The sequence below is a fragment of the Microtus ochrogaster genome, chromosome 6, assembly GCF_000317375.1.
Source record: "Microtus ochrogaster isolate Prairie Vole_2 chromosome 6, MicOch1.0, whole genome shotgun sequence".
NCBI classification, from domain to species: domain Eukaryota; kingdom Metazoa; phylum Chordata; class Mammalia; order Rodentia; family Cricetidae; genus Microtus; species Microtus ochrogaster.
The window spans coordinates 10,729,329-10,746,284 of record NC_022013.1 but is presented as its reverse complement, the minus strand read 5'-3'; the positions used below and the strand labels follow the sequence as shown (position 1 = coordinate 10,746,284).

The 16,956-nt window shown below is 48.0% G+C and overlaps 1 protein-coding gene across 1 annotated transcript in view; it reads left to right on the top strand.

Moving 5' to 3' along the window:
- The window catches only part of Sctr (secretin receptor), a 51,321-nt gene that overhangs the window by 26,837 nt on the left and 7,528 nt on the right, over positions 1 to 16,956 (top strand). The window contains exons 6-11 of the mRNA XM_026779864.1: positions 4,547 to 4,644; positions 5,677 to 5,809; positions 7,254 to 7,407; positions 14,369 to 14,429; positions 14,988 to 15,057; positions 15,997 to 16,088. Of these exons, the coding sequence (XP_026635665.1) occupies positions 4,547 to 4,644; positions 5,677 to 5,809; positions 7,254 to 7,407; positions 14,369 to 14,429; positions 14,988 to 15,057; positions 15,997 to 16,088 (608 nt within the window). The remainder of the gene's footprint in view (positions 1 to 4,546; positions 4,645 to 5,676; positions 5,810 to 7,253; positions 7,408 to 14,368; positions 14,430 to 14,987; positions 15,058 to 15,996; positions 16,089 to 16,956) is intronic.

Here is a 16,956-nt window from a genome sequence, read left to right as displayed (position 1 = left end):
CCTTCCTTCCTTCTTTCTTTCCTTCCTTCCTTCCTTCCTTCCTTCCTTCCTTCCTTCCTTCCTTTCTTCCCTTCCTTCCTTCCTTCCTTTCTTCCCTTCCTCCCTTCCTTCCTTCCTTCCTTCCTTCCTTCCTTCCTTCCTTCCTTCCTTCGTTCCTTCCGTTCTTTCTTTTCCCATCCCCTTTCCAGGCATGTGTTACTAGAGTATTGACAAATGTCAGTAGTGGGCTTAGACTGATAGAAAGACTAGGTAACAGATGCCCCTTAAGTGTCTACAGTGTCTAGGGCACCTACTCACAACAAAGATTGCCAGACTGTGGCCTTGGGCCATGAGCAGCTTTCGCAAATGAAGTTTTGTTGGTACAGAGCCAAGTCCATTAGTACCGCAAGGCTGCTTCTGTGTGACAGGGACAGGGCTGAGTAGTTGCGGGAGACCGTGTGACACCTTGACCCTAAACTATTTACTGTCTCTTCATAGGAAACGCTAACAGGTGGCATTGCCAGGCCCCAAGACAGAGAGCAGGGCTGTTCCTGGACTCTGAGCCCTCTAGGGCCAAGGCACAGCTGCAGATGTTAGAAGCTGAGGGAACAAGGGTCACATGAGAACTCCTGGGAATCAGGGTCATGCTGGGGTCAGACCTCACACATATGAAATCAGGGCTCAAGGTCACTTAGTACTGAATAGGACAAATTATTCTGCCAGGACACTTCACACAGTCAGCGTGTGCCTTCTTGGTCTCCCATGAACTGGTGTGGGCAACACAAGACCAGACTGCCACCCTCAGTGGTGTGGGCCTCCCTGCGCCAAGTTTCAAATTGAAGGAAAGAGCGTGGTGTAGCGGCTGAAGGAAGAACATGGTGTAGTGGTTAAGAGCATGAACCTTGGGAGCTGGGATTGCACACCACCAGGCTGACCCAAGAACTTGTCAAATTCCACAGATCTCTTTCTTTCCTTAATATTTTTAAAAGCAGTCTCAGACAGTCCGGGCTGGCCTCAATCTCCCTAAATAGCCCAGAATGCCTAGAACTCCTTTTCCTCCTCCCTGGTCTCCACAGCACTGGAATTACAGGCTCGCTACACCGTGCCTTACGTATGTGGTGCTAAGACTCAAACTCCGAGCTTTTAACCTGCTAGGCAGGCATCCTATCAGCTTTCTGTCATCTTAGGAAGGAGACACTCCACCCCCTCTCCAGCACCCCCAAACTGTTGCCAGTCACAACCATTCCCCACTCAGGCTGGCCTCAAACTCCTTCTGTAGCTGAGGTGACTGTGAACATCTGATCCTCCTGCTTCCGTTGTGATGAATGACAGGCGTGTGCACCATGCCCAGTTTATATGGCTGGAACTCAGCCGTGTCCCAGTCCTACTGGGTTCTTTGGTGTCCCAGACTTTAGGGGTCATTAATCTAAGGCCTTCATACTTCTCATCACCCCTGAGAGGTGGCCTTTGACTTCAGGGACAGTTGCTGAAGGAGAGGGGCTCCACCCCACACAGTTGGCCTCACATGGAGAGTCTTCTGATGCCAAAATGTCCCTCTTTATTCTGAGTGGAAATCTACACGCACGCAAGCTTCCTGCACTAGGGCTCCTGCAGGGAGTCTTACATTTTATCTTGTCAATCATGCTGATACTTTCCTCCTAAACTGTCAGCACTCTACCACCCCACACACTTGGCTTTTCCCGTGCACTCCGGGTGAAGCAACCGATCGCTGTCTTCCCAAAGCACTCAGATTCGTTAAGTTGCCTCCTAAAATAACATGCTTGCACTCATGACTTCCCAACGACATGGCCACCTGTTCAGCGCATTCTATTAGTGAAAGAGAAAATACGTCCATTTTTATTTTTGGAGGCTAACTCATACCATCTGACCCTGCTGACTCACGCTGGAGGGTGGATGGCGCTGGCGGAAGTACCCCATGCCAAGGGGCTTCTGAATGCCAAGCATTGTAGACACAGACCATCTCGTAGCTTCTCGTTTTCAACATGCCTGCAGGGGAGAACGTATGATTTCCGCTTTGAAGATGAAGAATCGTTGAGTCATTTGCTCAGGGGCTGGCCTCCTTGGGTTTGGAAGCTTGGCTTGTTTCCCTCCTGTCTACCGTGTGATGCTGCAGAACGTGGGCCGTTCCCATCCCAAGCCCTAGCTGTGCTAAGTCAGGAAGGCTCCCTGCACAGATCTGGTGCCTTAAAGCTGCAATTCCTCTCTTCATTCGCTTACTAATCAGCACTCATCAGCTGTAGAAAATGCCAGCACAGAAGAGGACGAAAGGAACGTACAACTCTGCTCAGAACCAGGAGACCAAGGTCTTGCTGGCACGTGACATGTCTCCTTACCACGTGACGCATCTCTCCTTACCATTTTTTAAAAGAAATTTTGATCACATTTTTTTTGTTTGTGTTGTGGGGGAGGGGTTGGCTCCTGTACCCCGGGTCAGAGGACCTGCAGGCACTGCAGCGATCTGTTCTCTCCTTCCGTTACGTGGAACTGAGCACTGAACTCGCACCACCGTCTGTCTGGAAGTGTCTTCCCTCGATGAGCAACCCTACCAGCTCACCGCAAGCTTGTTTTTAATGGAGATAAGAAATTGAGCCCCACAGATTGGCTGATACCTTTTCCCCCCAAGACAAGGTTTTGTGTACCATAGGCTAGCCTCAAACTCACTATGTTACACAGCTCCATAGATTTTTAAAAAGTGATTATAAGGTCTAATCACAGGATATATAAGTGCAGGTCCCAGGCAAGACCCCCAGAACGTGATATTCAATTTAAAAACAAAAATGTTTTGCCCAAATAGAGAATTCCAGTGGCTTGCTTTATTCCTTTTCCGTCAGGGTTTCATGTAGTCAAACATGGCTTTAATCTCTGTGTGGCCAGGAAGAACCTGAACTTTTGACCCCTCAACCTCTACCTGCTTGTTCACCCCCAAACCCACTTTCTGAAGTGCAGGGGATGGAATCTCTAGGGAATGAGAACAAGGATCAGTGTCTGCACATGCTCGGGACAGAAAGAACTTGGTTTTTTATTTTTGCACTTATTTATCCCATGTTGGGGGCATGTGTCATGGCACATGTGTAGAGGTCAGAGGACAACTTACAACCTGGTTCTTTCCTTCCACCATGGGGGTCCCAGGGGTAGAATTCAGAGGGTCAACCTTGATGACAAATACCCTTTTCCACTAAGCCACCTCACCGGCCCAGAAACAGTGCCCCATCCCCAACATTTTAAAATTGTGGTTCATTGGCTATGTAGACGCAGAACCTGTGACTGTGGAGGGTGACTCAGGTTTTTAGAATTAACTTCTGGGGAGTTGTTCAGGGACTCCGTTGGTAGAGTGCCTGTCTAGCGTGCAGGAAGCCCTGGCTTCCAGCCCTGGCACCGTGAAAGCCTAGCAGGGTGGCACACACCACTTGGGAGGCAGCATTAAGAAATCTAGTAGTTCAAAGTCACCATCAACTACAGAGCAAGTCTGAAGCCAGCTTGGTAGCCACAAGAGAGAGCCTGTCACAAGATAGAAGGGAGGCCAGAAGAAGCGCCCATCTCAAAGGTCCTCAGTGCGTATCTCCACATTCTTTTCTTGAAAATTGAACCAGTTTTCATTCCCACTGTACCCTCATCTTTGTAGAGTATTATTAATTTTAAAATCTCTCAATTTGGTTGTTAATATTACCATTATTTTAATGTACATTTCTTCAACCCACCTTGACTATTGTACCTGGACCTAAATGCAGGTCTTACCTCCTTTGGTTCAGTATTCCTTTCTACTGCAATGTTTTTGCGTCAGTGTGAGGAGGTGGTGACTGAGCAAATGTCACACCACGGGTAGTGTAGGGCATAGGTCGAGGTGACGCTCCTCTGCTTCTTCCTTGTAGCGCTGTATAGTAAAGTGCTTCGTTTTGCCTGTTAGAGATATTTTATTTTTATTTATGTGTATTGTACATATATGTGCATATGTGTAGGTGCCCTTGGAGGTCAGATGTGTGTGTCTGCTCTCCAGGAACTGGAATTACTTACAGGTGGTTGTGAGCTGCTTGACGGAGATATGGGAACCAAACTTGGGCCTTCTAAAGAGAAGCAAGCTTAGAAAGTTTGAGGCTAGCCTGAGATACATGAAACCCTTTCTCAAAAAAAAAAAATTATGCTAAGCATGGGCAGTGGTGGTGCACGCCTTTAATCCCAGCACTTGGGAGGCAGAGGCAGGCAGATCTCTGTAAGTTCGAGGCCAGCCTGGTCTACAAGAGCTAGTCCTAGGATAGGAACCAAAGCTACACAGAGAAACCCTGTCTCAAAAAGCAAACAAACAAAATTCCAGTATTTTGCATTGTTGTATGCCAAATTCCTTCCTCCAAAAGTTGTGAGGAGCTTGTCTCTGGAAGTAATCCAGTAAAGTCTTGCATTCACAGTGCTGGTAAAGGGACCTACTAACAGGCATCAGAATAGCAGTCAAGATTGTTGGGATCAATGCTGCCTCAAGCCAGTACCCTGGGACACAGAAGGGCTGGCTATGGCCGGATGGGCAGGTAGGGCTGACCTGTGCCTTTCTCTGCAGCATGCATACCTGCTGAAGCTCAAAGTCATGTACACGGTAGGCTACAGCTCCTCCTTGGCCATGCTCCTGGTCGCCCTCAGCATCCTGTGCACTTTCCGGTGAGTCCCCCAGCCTTTAAGTCTTCCTAACTACTCGGGATGGAAAGAGGGAGGTCTTGGTGGGCTGCCTGGCCATCTTGTGAAGCTCAAGACAGCTATAAATGTGACTCAACACAAAATCAGAAACTTAAAATGTATTTTTTACAACTCAAAAAGCAGCAAATTTGTAGATGACAATGCGCTGATACAACGTCATGCAAAATGAATGTATGTAAACATATGTAAGTCCTCCAATCCAGAAGGCTGCAGTTGGAGCCCTGGATTTAATGTGCACACCAAGACAATTCTTTGTTCAGTGCAGTCCAGAGAAGCTGAAAGGTTGGACACACCCTGTTTAAGCTTCCTTGAGGGTTGAGGGGTGTGGTTCAGTTGGTAAAGGGCCTGCCTAGCAAACACAAGGCCCTGGATTCGATCCCCTGCTCTCTATCAGCTGGCCATGGTGACACATCCCTGTGGCCACCCCAGCTGGAGGTGGGAGGATCAGAAAGTCATAATCCTCCTTGACTACATAGGTAAGGGGAAGCCAGACCAAGGTGCATAAGATCCTATCTCAAAATGAGACCATGGCAGGGAGGACCAGCAACAAACCTCCAGCCCCTAGAGCACAGAAGAAAATTCAGAAACTGGTGGCAGTGGTTGGTCAGGGCCGAAGACGGGTTGCTGCTACAAAACTCGTGATCGTGTTATCTGTTCTGCTCTGGTCTATTCTATTTTGAGTCCCGGTCTCACCATGTAGTCCCTACTAGCCTAGAACTTGAGATGATCCGTCTGTTTCCACTCCCAAAGTGCTAGGTTGACAGGCATGCACCATTATGCCTGGCTATCTTTTCCTTTGTGACTTCAGTACAGTACAGGGTGCATCGGGCACCTAGAGACCTGTGCCCTAGTGCAGGTTCTGTTAACAGAGTGCTAGGACCTGAGGGCTGTGGCGGGGCTTTGGTTTCCTCATGCCAGGGGAGGAGCAGGGCAGGTGGACCTGTCAGAACACCAGCCCCTCTCCATGGTCTTGCAACCCCACATTCTCTCTGACAGGAGGCTGCACTGCACCCGCAACTACATCCACATGCACCTGTTCGTGTCCTTCATCCTGCGAGCCCTGTCCAACTTCATCAAGGATGCAGTACTCTTCCCCTCGGATGACGTCACCTACTGTGATGCCCGTAGGGTAATGTGCCTAAGTGACTGACCTTGGAGAAGATCAAACCCCATAGCTTATCATCCTCCCTGCAAGCATCCATTAAGATCACACAGATGATCCAGGGAAAAGGTGGTGTTTTGCAGGACATGGAGGTTCCAGGAGGTTCCGGAAGGTTCCATAGGGTTCCACAGCCATGGAGACATGATGTCAGTCATGTGTGTGGGGAATCAGTGGAGGCCCCGTTAATTCCCAGTGCTCAGGAGTGGACCAGCCACCCTGGGAACTAGAACTGTGGTCAGACTTCCCTGGACTCCTGCCAGCTCCCGAAATGGCAAAGTCTGGAGGGGGAAAGTGCATTCATGCCTGCACATCTGCACACCCAGGCTTCTAGAAAAACATCATTTCCCTAAGTGATTTTCTTCCACCCACTGTCTAGATGCCACTTAAGCCACTGCACTCTCTCTGCGTGTCACCAGGCATCCCTGACCCCTCATCATAAGCTCCTCACTGATGAAGACTCCTAGTGACTCAAAGTCTTGCCCCTTGTATGTCCTGCCCGGATATGGGCCTTCAACCTCAGGCTTTCACCTCAGGGTTGCAATATGGGTGCTGCACCTCCAAATTTCACATCCATATTCTGGGCAAGGAAGAAGGCTGTAGATTAAACAGTTTATTTTCATTTTGAGAGATTTTGCTTTTTTTATTTATCTCCCGGAAAGTACGCGCGCGCACACACGTGCAAACACGCACACTCAGAAGAAGGAAAGTAGTTTTGTTAATTTTGACTTAGCACCCCACTCTCTCCCTAGGCGATAATGTCCTTCTTGGAAAATGAAGGTGTTGGTCAGCACTGGGTGGTTTTCTCTGAAGGAATGCAAGGCTCAGGGCCAGTTCATAATTGGAATCTACTTCCTGATTTCTGGCAGATTCTACGTCATCCTCCCTGGACCTGGGGGCTTGCAGTCTCTAGAGAACACTGTGGGCCTGGTCTCCTGACCAAGGAAAGCTTCAGGAGAACCCTTTAGTGTGTTCATTCCTGTGTGTGCACATGCTTGTGCGTGAGTGTGTCCATACATGCAGAGATACGAGGTCAAACTCAGATAGCCTTCCGCAGCCTTTGTCTCTTTTATTCTTTGAGACCGGGTCCATTACCAGCCCAGAGCTCCCCAAGTCTGTTAGTTTGGCTGGCCAGTGAGCCCCAGGATCTGCCTGTCTCCACCTCCCTAGTGCTGGGATTTCAAGCTTGTGCTATCTGCCTTTTAAAAATGTGGGTTCTGGGAACCAAACTCAGGTCCTCATGGCTGTGCAGCAAACCCTTCACCCCCTGAGCATCTCCAGAGCCCTGTGAAGACAGTTGTACCCCTTGAGTTTCAATCTAGACCTGCCTCCAGGCAGTGCTGTTTTCATTGGGAGTAGTTACCCAAGGGAGGCTCAGCCACCCACCCCTGGCTCATGCGCCTATCTCTTCCAGGTGGGTTGTAAGCTGGTCATGATCTTCTTCCAATACTGCATCATGGCCAACTATGCGTGGCTGCTGGTGGAAGGCCTCTACCTTCACACGCTCCTCGCCATCTCCTTCTTCTCAGAGAGGAAGTGCCTGCAGGCCTTTGTGCTCCTCGGATGGGGTATGTCTGTCCATGGGTGTTGTGCGTGTGTGGTTTACAGGAAAGAATGCTAAATTGAGAGCCAGGAGGACTCGGTTTCTAGTTGCAGCTCCATCCATCCACCCATCAATCTGTTCACCAAACCATCCACCATCTATCTACCCACACATCCATACCCACCTACCCACTCATGTATCTATCCACCCATTCACACACCCACCCACCATCCACAGACTCATCCATCCATCCACCCATCCACTCATGCATCTCCTACCTTCTCATCCATTCATCCCCCTATCTCCCCAACCACCACCCCATGTATCCTCTCCTTCATCTGTTCACCCATTCATCCAACCTGTAGAGTATGTGCAGAAATAAACCAGGGATTTAGTGTCTGCTCCCATACCGGCATTGAACTAACTTAAGTAATCTTTGGCAAATTGCTGGATGGGGTTAACCCTCTGACCTCGGGGTTTTTTTTTTTTTTTTGCCTTTCAAATGTGAAATCAGAGCTGTAATTTAGTGTCAACTGAATGCTGAGCATCCTGAGCTTTTTCCAATTTTATTCTGCCCAGCACTGGTCTCATCTTCCACAGATAATTCATGCTTGTGTCCTCTTTATGTTTGAGCTCAGGAGACATGGCTCAGACAAACTTCAGCAGGAAGGGAACAGGCCAGCTCACATAACTGATGAGTACATAAATCATCAACTTCACACCAAGCTGAATACAGGCGTTAAATGTTTTTCCTTCTGCTTTTATACTGCTGTTTGTAACAGTGGCTTTATTCACACTGTTTTCCATGTTACCACCAGGAGCTTTGTGGGATGCCTGGTTCTCACTACCAGGCTCCCATAACACAAAGACAAGGGACCTCTGCGTGCGGGCGTGCGCACACACACATACACACACACACACACACACACACACACACACACACACAGTCGTCCCACCCTTCTCTGAACTACTCTGCAGTTCATTCTGGTTGAGTCACATGACTCTCACCCATGTGACTGAGATGACCACAGGGCTCTGAGAGAACTGAGTGCACCATGGCCATAGGCCACTCAAACCATCTGGTTTCCAAAGGATGCTAAGGATTTAGTTTCTAGGACAGAGAACATGACAGCCAGCCAGTTGTGCAAAGGCCCTACTGCATATTTTCCTCCTCTTCTTTCTGGCCAAGGGAAATAACTCCCATTTCTTGAACACTTATTCCAGGTGGTGGCTTGGTGCTTTACACTGGTCACTTAATCGATTCACCATCCTCCAGAAGTCGTTCAGAGACTTAAGCTCAGAGATGGGATGCATATACTCAACTCACACTGTAGACAAGGGTGGATTCAGGGTTACCGGACAGTAACAAACATCCACTCATCCACTCTGTCACTATGCACCAATATCCATCTGTCTATCCATCCAGCTACCTACTTATGAACACAGTATATACCCACCCACTCATACTACACAATACACCTATCCACATAGTCACACATCCACACAGCTCTCCATACATCTATCTAACCGTCCATCTGTCCGTCCACCCACCTACCTATCTACCCATTCATTATTTTGATTTAGCACACAATAAGTAACCTCAAGGTTCTAAGATGAATAAGGTTCCTGGGAGTGGTTCCCAGTTTCATTTGGTTTCTGCCTGGCGCCTTTACCTATGAAGTGTTTCTGCTTGTCTAAATCTCTACAGGCTAGAGTCTCTTCTCTCCATCAGACCAGCAGGAAGGCTGGTAAAACACACTGTGCCCTCCTGCTCCAGAATTTCGGCCTGTTTGGCCCATGACCCTTGACCAGCAGAGGCTTGCAGGACCATGCAGGTGTCTGCATAGGCGGGTAATCCTATGAGGACCAGGGACTTGCCTTGACTGCCCCTGATTTGGAAGGCAGCTCCCTGAGCTCCATAGCTCTAATCTGTCAGAGTTTGAGAAATCTGTAAGATCAGGACCATGGTTGACTCAACATTAAGCTGTTCTTTGTGCTCCGAACTCACAAAAATACAAGGATTAAGGCTGGGGGTGTGGTCAGTTGGTAGAGCACTTGCCTTCTGTTCATGAATCGGCCTGGTTCGTGGTGTACACCTGTAATCCCAGGATCGCAAATACGAGGCCACTCAAGAGAGCCACACGGTGAGTTCAAGGCCAGTCTGAGCTACAGGAGATGCTGTCTCCATTTATATTCACTAAATCAACATAAAGGTTACTGACACCAGATTGCCAACCCCGTCACCCCCAGGACTTCAGTCAAGTAAGAGATGTAACAGTGTTCGGGATTGGGCCAGGGTCTCCTGCATACTACACAGATGCTCTACCCTGGGGCCACACTCCCCAGCCCCATTCTTCAGTTCTGCTGATGGTTCCTCCTAACGTTTCTTCTCATGTTTCTCCCTTCGTGGGAGGAGGGGCACTTGAGAGGGGGCATGTGTGTGCATCCCAGAGGACAACCCAGGCAGCATGTCTTGGAATCCATCCACCAGGAAGATGGGTGTTGAACTTTCCAAGTGCTAGGTGAACAGGTGCTCAGGCTCCAGGACTCTGCCTGTCCCCACCTTCCCAGTGCTGGATTACAAGTGTGTTTCACCTCCACCTCCCCAGTGCTGGGATTACAAGCATGCTTCACCTCACACAACTGTTTTTCAAAGTTCTGGGAGTTGAACTCAGGCCCCTATGCCTGCAAGGCAAGCATCTTATCAACGGAACTATCTCCCCGACCCCCATTCTTACATTTCTAAACAACATACCACTCTTCCTTGATCTGTCCATCTGAGATATTATTTTTGCCTTCTGATGGAAAAGATACAAAACTCCACATCCACACTTATATTCCTAGTTTTCATAGCTGTCGCTCAAGCCCACGTATTCATTTATATATTCAGTGTGTACATTATCAGAACTGAGAAAATACTGTTCACTGCTGAGCCAGGTGGCATGCAATTATTTTGTTTTCTATTTATTTAACTTTTTTCCTGGAGTCATATTTTATCTTTACATTATCATTGTTTGAGACAGATGTGAGTGACTCAGAGTTTACAGAGAGAATCATGTTCCCCAACCACTAGCTGCATTTGGCTTCCCCTGGTGCCTTTAAATATTTTCTAATTATTTGTATGTACTGTGTGTGTCTGAGTATAATGCCTATGGAGGCCAGAAGAGGGCATCAGATTGTCTGGAAGGGGACTTCCAGGCAGTTGTGAGCCAACCATCTGGGTGCTGGGAGCTGGACTCTCTAAAAAAGCAGCAAGTAATCTTAACCACTAAGTCTCTCTCCAGCTCCTCTCCCTCCTTCGTGTACTTAATAAGCGTCTCTCCCTCATGTGATTCTTCTGCTTGTCTAAATCTCCATGTGCTAGGGTCTGGGCTCTCCATTAGACCAGCAGGGAGGCAGCCGGTTAGATTATTTTTACTAATTCTTCCAAACCCTCTGAAAAAGCTTGCAGTATTATTTTCCAAATCATTAAATACAAAGGAAACCCCTAAGCTCTTACATGCTTTGTCAACCCGAATTTTGTGTGTATTTGTGTGTAGTGTGTGTGTCTGAGCATGTATCTGTCTTGTGTGTGTGGTGTGTGTGTGTGTGTATGTCTGGTGTGTGCAGGGTGTGTCTACTTGTGTGTATGTCTGGTGTGTGTGTATGTCTGGTGTGTTATGTCTGGTGTGTGTATTCTGGTGTGTGTGTATGTCTGGTGTGTGTATTCTGGTGTGTGTGTATGTCTGGTGTCTGTGGTGTGTGTGTGCACTCATGTAATGTAGAAGTCAAAGGTTTATGTCAAGTGTCTTTCTCCAGCTTATCTATTGAGTAGGTCTCTCCCTGAACCAGAGCAGACTGGTTGACTAGACAGGAGAGACAGTGAAGTCCAGGGATGCCCCCGTATGTGCTTCCCTTCTCTCCCATGCTAAGACACCTAGTACCATGTCCAGTTTTTTTAAAGATATATTTGCTTCTATTGTATGTTATGAGTGTTTGCTTTTGTGTGTGTATATGAACCATATGCATACCCAGTGTCCACAGAGATCAGAACTGGGCATCAGGTCTTCTTGAACTGGAGTTACAAACAGTTGTGAGTCACTATGTGTGTGTGCTGGGAACTGAACTCAGGTCTTCTGCAAGAACAGCAAATGCTCTGAACCACTGAGGCATCTCTCTAGTTCCCTGTGGTGCTGGGGTATGAACTCAGGTTCGCCTGCTTGTACAGGAGTATTTTTACTGACAGAGCTCATTTCTCCAGGAATATATACCTAAGATTTTGAAAAGCAATTAGAGAGAGATGTTGTCTAAAGACTGGTTTCAAAAATGCCAGGGTTAGAGATGTATCTCAATGGTAAGGTCCTGCCTAGCATGCTGGAAGCCCTGAGCTTGGGCCCCACACCACAGAACATTAAGTAAAAATGAGAGATGTTTTTGTGTTTTCAACTGTCACTATGATACAGCTTCCCTCCCCTGCCCTTCCCTGCCCTCCCCTCCCCTCCCCTGTCCTCCCATATCCTCCCCTGCCCTTCCTGGCCCTCCCCTGCTCTCTCCTGCCCTATTCTATTACCCTGTCTTCTACAGATGCAGGTCTCCATTTCTCTTTCTCTTTCTTGCAGTTTTGTTTTGAGATAGGAACTCACTATCTAACTCAAGTTGACTTTGAGCATACAACCCTCCTCAGGGCTACAGTTATAGGACAGTTGTCCTTTCCCTTCCTCCCTCCCTCTCTTCTATCCTCCTTCCCTCCCTCTCTTTTTTTGTTTAGTGTTAATAATGTATTTAATGTGTGTGTGTGCATGAGTATGTGTGTGTTGTGACATGTGTATGGAGAGATAGAGGGCAACTAGCAGGAGTTGATCCCCTCCTCCACCATATAGGTCCCTAGGGTGCATCTCTGAGCCATCTGACACGTCCTTGGACCTGCGTTACCTCCTAGACCTTCCCTTCTGCCCCGGCTTCACTCTCTGTGGAAGCTCTGTAGTCACGGGTACAGACTCCCTTATTCTAAGTTCCCGCTCTGCCTCCTGTGGTTCTGTTGGCTTCTTCTGCTTTCCGGGCATTTCTTGCCTTTATCTTCCAACTCTTCTACTGAATATTTATCTTGGAAATGGTAGATTTGTTTCTCTGCCCTCTTTCTTGTCCTCTGGATGCTCCCAATTGGCAGCATCCTGTATCTCTTGTAGATGTTATCTTTCCTGACTCCTTGTGATCTCCCTGGGGTTGTTTTTGTTCAGGTTCCTTCTGCTCCCTGTCTGATCTGTTTCCTCTCAATTCCTTTCCTCTGGTTGTTTTGTTTCCAGCTTTTGCTGTAATCTGATGTCTGTGACCTTGGTTCTCTCTTCATAGATAAGAATGACTTAGTCCATTCTTGTCCATTCCCCCAGGGGCCTAAAAACTGTATTTATTTGTTTATCACGTACAGGTGTGTGTGTGTGTGTGTGTGCGTGCACGTGTGTGTGTGTTTGCGTGTGTTGTGCATATACATACACATGTCACAGTACACATGTAGAGGTGAGAGAATAGTTTGCCGGAGTCAGTTCCCGAGTCCAGGGAACAAACAAGCCATCTCAGCAGCCCTGTTTCTCGGCCTTTGTCTAGGGTCATTCAATTTATTCAGAAAAGCATCCTTTAATGCTTTTGGTTGGAGTCAGGGGAGCAGAGTGAGGTAGAGATTTGCCTACTAGAGATCTAAAAATAGAGTAGTCTGGGTGCCAGACCTCTCTCCATCCATTGTGTAGATCAGCAAACCTGTGAGAATCATTGAATGAGCCACAGTGAAAAACAAAGCAAGCTGGGCACAGTGGTGCACTCCTGGGGCCTTAGCCACTTGTGAGGCTGCAGCAGGAGGATGGCTTGAATCTAGGCATTGGAGGCCACTAGACATCACAGTGAAACCTCATCTCTTCAAACAGTCAGGGCGTAGAGTGCTTGCCTAGCATGCACAAAGTCCTAGGTCCGGGCTCCAGCACCCAGCATGGTGGTGCATACACCTGTAATCTCAGTTCTCAACAAGTAGAGGCAGAAAATCAGGAGTTCAAGGCCGTCTTCAGTTACATATTGAGTTCTGGGTTCGCCTGGGCTAAATGAGATTGTCTCAAAGAAAAAGCAAAGCAAATAGCCAGACCTAATGTTGTGGGGCCCCGGTGCCAGCTTTTTATGTGGCTTCTGGGGATTCAGATTCAGGTGTTCCTGCTTGCACAGAAAACATTCTCACCCACTGAGCCATCTTCCCAGCCCCAAACGACAAGGTTTATGAGTCAGTTCTTTAACAAAGTCAATGGCTTTTCCACCAGCTGGATTCTCTGTCTTCCCCCATTCTGCTGGGTATATCCCATTTCAAACCAGGGCCTCACCAAACTGCATCCATGTGCCTTCTCTCCCAGAAGTCCTCAGGAATCTGGCCCAGGCTCCTGGGAGTATCCTAACCCCAAGTGGCTTTCAGGTTCCATAAAAACCCACTGCAGTTCTTAGGATAGTAGCACGTGGCTGCACACTGATGCAAGATGATAAAGAGGGTTTCCATGGCAACCAAACCTTGTCATCCTCCTGGTACCCGGATAAGGATAAATGACCGCTCACTGTGCCTGAGTTCTCTCTCCCCTACCTGGATTAGTTGCTTGTCTTGCTGCTGTGGGAAAATATCCAGACAGAGGCAGCTTAAGAAGGGATTGTTTGTCTCATAGTTTGAGGGGACAGTCTGTCATGGCTGCACAGGCAGGGCAGCAGGAACCTGAGGCAGCTGCTCACACGGCATCCACAGTCGGGAAGCAGACGGATGAACACTGGTGTTCAGCTCACTTTCTCCTTTTTATTCAGCCCAGAACCCCAGTCCATGAAACGGTGCTGTCCACATTTGGGGTGGGTCTTCCTGCCTTAATTAGCCTTACCTAGATAGTTCCCTGAAGGTACACCCAGAGTCCTGTCTGTTCGGTCATACTAAATTCCATCAGGCTACTGTCAACATTAAACATCATACTGTGCCTCCCTTTTGTTTTGGCCTTCAGGTTCTCCAGCCATTTTTGTTGCTTCATGGGCTATCACCCGGCACTTTCTGGAAGACATCGGGTAAGCTGGTAGGAGGAGGAGCAAGCACATGGCACAACATTTTACAGTCAGTCTCTACGGCAGCTGGCTCTGCAGCTGGGAATTCAGCTAACCTCACACTGGCTCAAGAGGTAGCATGCTTGCCTAGCATGCATCTAGCTCAGAGTTTGATTCCCGCATTGCATTGACTGGATGTAGCAGAGGAGGACAGATGTATCTTTAAGATAAAGAATGTGTTAGTTATGTGGATATGCACAGATGTGTGCGTGTGAGTGCAGATGCCCACGGAAGCCGAAGACGCCACTGGATCCCCTGGATCTGGGATTAGAGTAGTTGTGAGCTGTCCTACATGGATGCTGGGAACTGAAGTCAGGTTCTCTGCAAGAGTAGTGCGTGCTCTCAACCACTGAGCCATCTCTCCAGCCCTGAGAGGAGCAGATCTCAATGGTGGTGGGCACAAGTGTGAAGGCTAAAGACATAAACACAGTCTTCCTTCCGAGGGTGGCTCTGGGAAACGTGTCTGCCAGTCAGTCAGTTCCCCACTCCTAATGATGCCCAACACTCTCTTCTCTTCCGTAGATGCTGGGACATCAACTCCAACCCTTCCATCTGGTGGCTCATTCGAGGGCCTGTGATTCTGTCCATCCTGGTGAGTGGCCATCCTCTCCTGAGCTGGGGACGAGTAGGGAACACTGGATCCGTGAGAAACAGAGGGTTGGAGATGCTGGAGCCTGAGTTTCCAGCAGGTACCAGGAGGGTAGAAACGGCAGGATTCCAGAGGTTGGCAGGCAGACTGTCCCCTAAGGAGTGGAGGAGGAAATGGGTCAGGCCTGTCAGGAGTCATTTACCCTATCTTTAGGACCTAGAGCTCAGAGATTTGAGATAAATACCCCCCCAAAAGCAACCCACCACTAACAAAACAGAGATCGAATCCTTCCCAAGTATGTTAAGTTCGTTTCAGCACTCAGGAGACAGAGGCAGGAGAATTGAGAGGCTGAGGCTTGTCCGAGCTGTGTGGTAGCATGCTCTATCAAGGAGAAAAGTGTGGGTTGGTATGGAGGCTCAGGGCTGTGCAAACCTCACCACTGGAGTGAGTTCCATCACAAGAACCTGCAGTGCAACAGTAAAGTGACTACTGCAAGTTAGTCTTTGACCTCTGCAGGCGTGTGTGTGTGTGTGTGTGTGTGTGTGCATGTGCATGTGTGCGCACATGTATGTGTATGCACGTGTGACCACTGTGTGTTTGCTCACAAGCGAAAGCATGTACAAACACAGATATAAAATAAAAATAAAATAAAAAGTGGACTCCAAGGCTCAGTCAAACCTTTATTCATGGAGATTTACAGGGGATTACAAGCCCCAAGGGTGAGTGATCTGGCTGGCATTGTGTAGACGTGTGGGCCACTGAACCCGGATGGCAGGGTGTGTCATTTCGAGCTGTGGTCTCTGGATTTAGGTGTCACTGGGACTCTGGCTGCAGGGTGAACAGCCATGATTTGTCATCCTGGCTGTGGTGTCTCTCCTGTCCCCAGCTCTAGGAGTCAGGGCCAGGACAACTTTAGCCTGACCTCTGCCTTGTGCCTTGCAGATCAATTTCATCTTTTTCATAAACATTCTAAGAATCCTGATGAGAAAACTTAGAACCCAAGAAACAAGAGGAAATGAAATGAACCAGTATAAGTAAGTGTAAGGCAGAAAGCTTGGCATGTTGGGACAGTCGGTGAGCATCTACTGAACACCTGCTGTTTACCCCACTATGCTAAGCAGAAAGGCAGGCCTGGGGCATACCTGTAGTGTGACTGGGGTGGGTGGGAGGAAATACACCTGAATATGAAGCCCCAGACACTGTGGGTAGGGAAACCTATGAAACCAGACAGGAACCCTTCAAGTATAGATCTGAGCCCTGCAAGGCTGGGAGGGCAAGGGAGTGGGTAGGAGGTGTTGAGATGAGGTGGGGTAGAAAGGGCATGGCAAGGCCCTCTCCTGTCTCCTCATTTGCTGAGCACAGCAGCAATAGCACAGGCGTCTGATTTATCCGCTAGTGAAGCTGTTGAGTGCTTATTTATTTATGTTACTGATAGAGGGGAGACCAGGAGCACTGAGGCTTGGTCATGCATCTGGCCAGTGTTGTGCCTGGGTGGTTAGCGCATGGGACTTTGGAGATTTTGCAAAATAAATGAAAACGTGCTGGAGTTGTTCTATAATGGGATACTTGCTTAGCATGAGTGAGGGCTGGGGTTCCGCATCTAGCACTGAAAAATACACAGATCATAGACAAGAGGGTAGAGAGGTAGATGACACATAGGTATATAGATAGATGATAGATATAGATACAAACTTTCAAAGATGACAGATAGGTGATAAATAGTTGATTGATACATGGTAGATAAGCAGGCACATACAAAGATAATTGATAAATAATAAATAAATGACTGGTAGATACACAAATAGACAACAGATAAAGTTAGACAGGTAGATGAAAGATAGATGATAGATAGATATCTGTTTATCTAACAGATAAAGTTAGACAGGTAGATGAAAGATAGAT